Here is a 2,653-nt window from a genome sequence, read left to right on the forward strand (position 1 = left end):
ACTAAACGCACACGCATTGATTCATTGAACAAACGAAGCGATATCAAACACCAGTCGCCACGCATCTTCAGCATCTTCTCCGACTCCTCGCGGTTGTCGCTCACTGTATCCAGACATCTGTGTGGGGCGCCAGTGGTGCCCCTGGTTTGCTTGAATACTCAACAGTCTTGCCATTTACTTTCTGAAAGATAGTGTCGTTGATCGTCGACGCCTGGTTCGGCAGAACGCTTGCGCTGGTGTGTGCTGGTATTTGCTGCTATCAATTATGTCAATCTGATACAGCTCAGCACTAACCTCAGAAGCAATAAACTGTCAGCGACAAGCAAAACTTATTGGTGGTATTCAGGCAGCTAGTAGCTGGACGGAAGTATCACGATGTTATGGCAGAATCAAGGAGCGTGTCAAAGGATAATCGATAGACAAACAACGGAACGCCAATACAAGCGTGTCGTGGAACCGTCAGTGATATCAACGGGAGACAATCAGATGGACGATAGACAGGACGGCAGGCAAGAAGCAAAAAAGCAATCAAAAGAAAATGTTACTCAAGGTCAGCCGATGTCGCAGACAAACTACGAAGTGCACATTTGGGAAAGTGCTGATGCCAACTGATTTTATCACAGTAACATGATCAATGGAGAAGCAGGGTATCGATCCCTGTACCTCTCGCATGCTAAGCGAGCGCTCTACCATTTGAGCTACATCCCCAGGACAGCACCACAAGCGCTTTACCTAAATACAATCCTTGTACTCAACACCACACCAAACACAAGCTACACACAAAAACACATCAACACGCCAAAGCGCAATAAACGCACACGCATTGATTCATTGACCAAACGAAGCGATATCAAACACCAGTCACCACGCATCTTCAGCATCTTCTCGGACTCCTCGCGGTTGTCGCTCACTGTATCCAGACATCTGTGTGGGGCGCCAGTGGTGCCCCTGGTTTGCTTGAATACTCAACAGTCTTGCCATTTACTTTCTGAAAGATAGTGTCGTTGATCGTCGACGCCTGGTTCGGCAGAACGCTTGCGCTGGTGTGTGCTGGTATTCGCTGCTATCAATGATGTCAGTCTGATACAGCTCAGCACTAACCCCAGAAGCAATAAACTGTCAGCGACAAGCAAACCTTATTGGTGGTATTCAGGCAGCTAGTAGCTGGACGGAAGTATCACGATGTTATGGCAGAATCAAGGAGCGTGTCAAAGGATTAATCGATAGACAAACAACGGAACGCCAATACAAGCGTGTCGTGGAACCGTCAGTGATATCAACGGGAGACAATCAGATGGACGATAGACAGGACGGCAGGCAAGAAGCAAAAAAGCAATCAAAAGAAAGTGAGGAAATAGCTTATTGTTCGATAATGTTATTGACAATGCTGTTTTCGGAGGCCCTGCGGGATAAGGTGTACAATCCCTCAATTACCAATGCTAGCGTGGCCTCACGTTCTGTGCGGCCCAGTGCGTTGGACTGCGCCAGCCACTACATGTACAGGCACCCGATTCTGGATAATAGCACTTGAAAAGTAATAAGTGTAGTGAGTCACAGTGTCCGAGCACAAGTCTTACGGGCCTATTTTTATATATAGGGCCGTAAGACATGTGCAAGCTAGGCTATAAATTCAATGGGGTTTATCATAAACCTGTAGTATTGTCTAGAAGTTCAGCCATAGAAAAGCATTTGACGGGGGCGGGGTAACCTGCACCAGAATAATACGGGTCTCGTATTCAAGTTGCTTTTATTTTCTTCTGTCGCTACACAAACACTGAAAAATGGGACAAAGAGGGGAGTTCAAAACGAACTTCAGCTGTTGAACTACTTGTAGCTCTCTACTAGCGACAATCGTGTGGTCTTCGGGTGAGGCGTGCGTAAAATTCTACTTCTTCGTGGGTATTGTTTGGCGGTAATTGTCGTAACGCTTGACGATCATACTGACGTCATCGCCCGACTTGCCAAGCGAAGCGAAGTATTCTCGGACTTTGTCGGGGTGCATTTTCTTTCCGGCCCAAGAGGGGAGCGCAGCTGTAAACAGGAATTCATCGCTTCCGAACTGTTTGAACCACTTGTCAACGGCAGCTTTCCTTTTAGCCGCATCCTGGGCCTTCAGTGCTGCCTTTTGAGACGCCTTAAGTGCTTGTGCGTTTTTAAAGGCGCTTGTGCCCGGAACAATCTTCTTAATCGACGCGAAGTTAATTGTCCTTTCTTCTTGGTTGCCGGTTTCCACAAGGCTGTGGCACAGCAATTCAACCGCAACAATCTTGCCTGTTTCGTGGAGTACCTTCACTGCTCTTGGAGAGGTCCGAAGTGCTGCCGCGGGAGACTCGTTCCATCAGGAATGGATCCGCAAATGCCTACAGCCACCAAAACAAGAGCTGGCCAGTCGCATAGATGGGTGGAAAAAGAGTGGTGGGTGGGGCTTAGTCCCTTTCGGGGAGAATTTGCGGAATGAAGGTGAATAAAGGAAAAAAGGTGGGTCCACAAGAGACGCGAACCGCTCAAATCTACCTGCTCTCGCAAAAAACCCGTTAAAACAAGACCGAGAGCGCCGGACCCAGTTTCCTCTATAAAAATACAGTCTTAAAGGGTAAATGACGTGTAGAAAGAGAATCAGGTGACTTAGTGCCTAGTCGCGAATATTGAACGA

The 2,653-nt window shown here is 47.7% G+C and overlaps 1 protein-coding gene across 1 annotated transcript; it reads right to left on the reverse strand.

The window, feature by feature from the left end:
• Positions 1 to 1,704: 1,704 nt before the first annotated feature.
• Positions 1,705 to 2,441, reverse strand: PITG_09643 (uncharacterized protein; the record flags this gene model as incomplete). The annotated part of the gene is made up of 1 exon (XM_002903214.1): positions 1,705 to 2,441. The coding sequence occupies one exon, from the start codon at positions 2,000 to 2,002 to the stop codon at positions 1,886 to 1,888; it is 117 nt and encodes a 38-aa protein (XP_002903260.1).
• Between the last annotated feature and the right edge of the window lie 212 nt (positions 2,442 to 2,653).

This window comes from Phytophthora infestans, genomic scaffold, assembly GCF_000142945.1.
Source record: "Phytophthora infestans T30-4 supercont1.15 genomic scaffold, whole genome shotgun sequence".
NCBI lineage: Eukaryota > Oomycota > Peronosporomycetes > Peronosporales > Peronosporaceae > Phytophthora > Phytophthora infestans.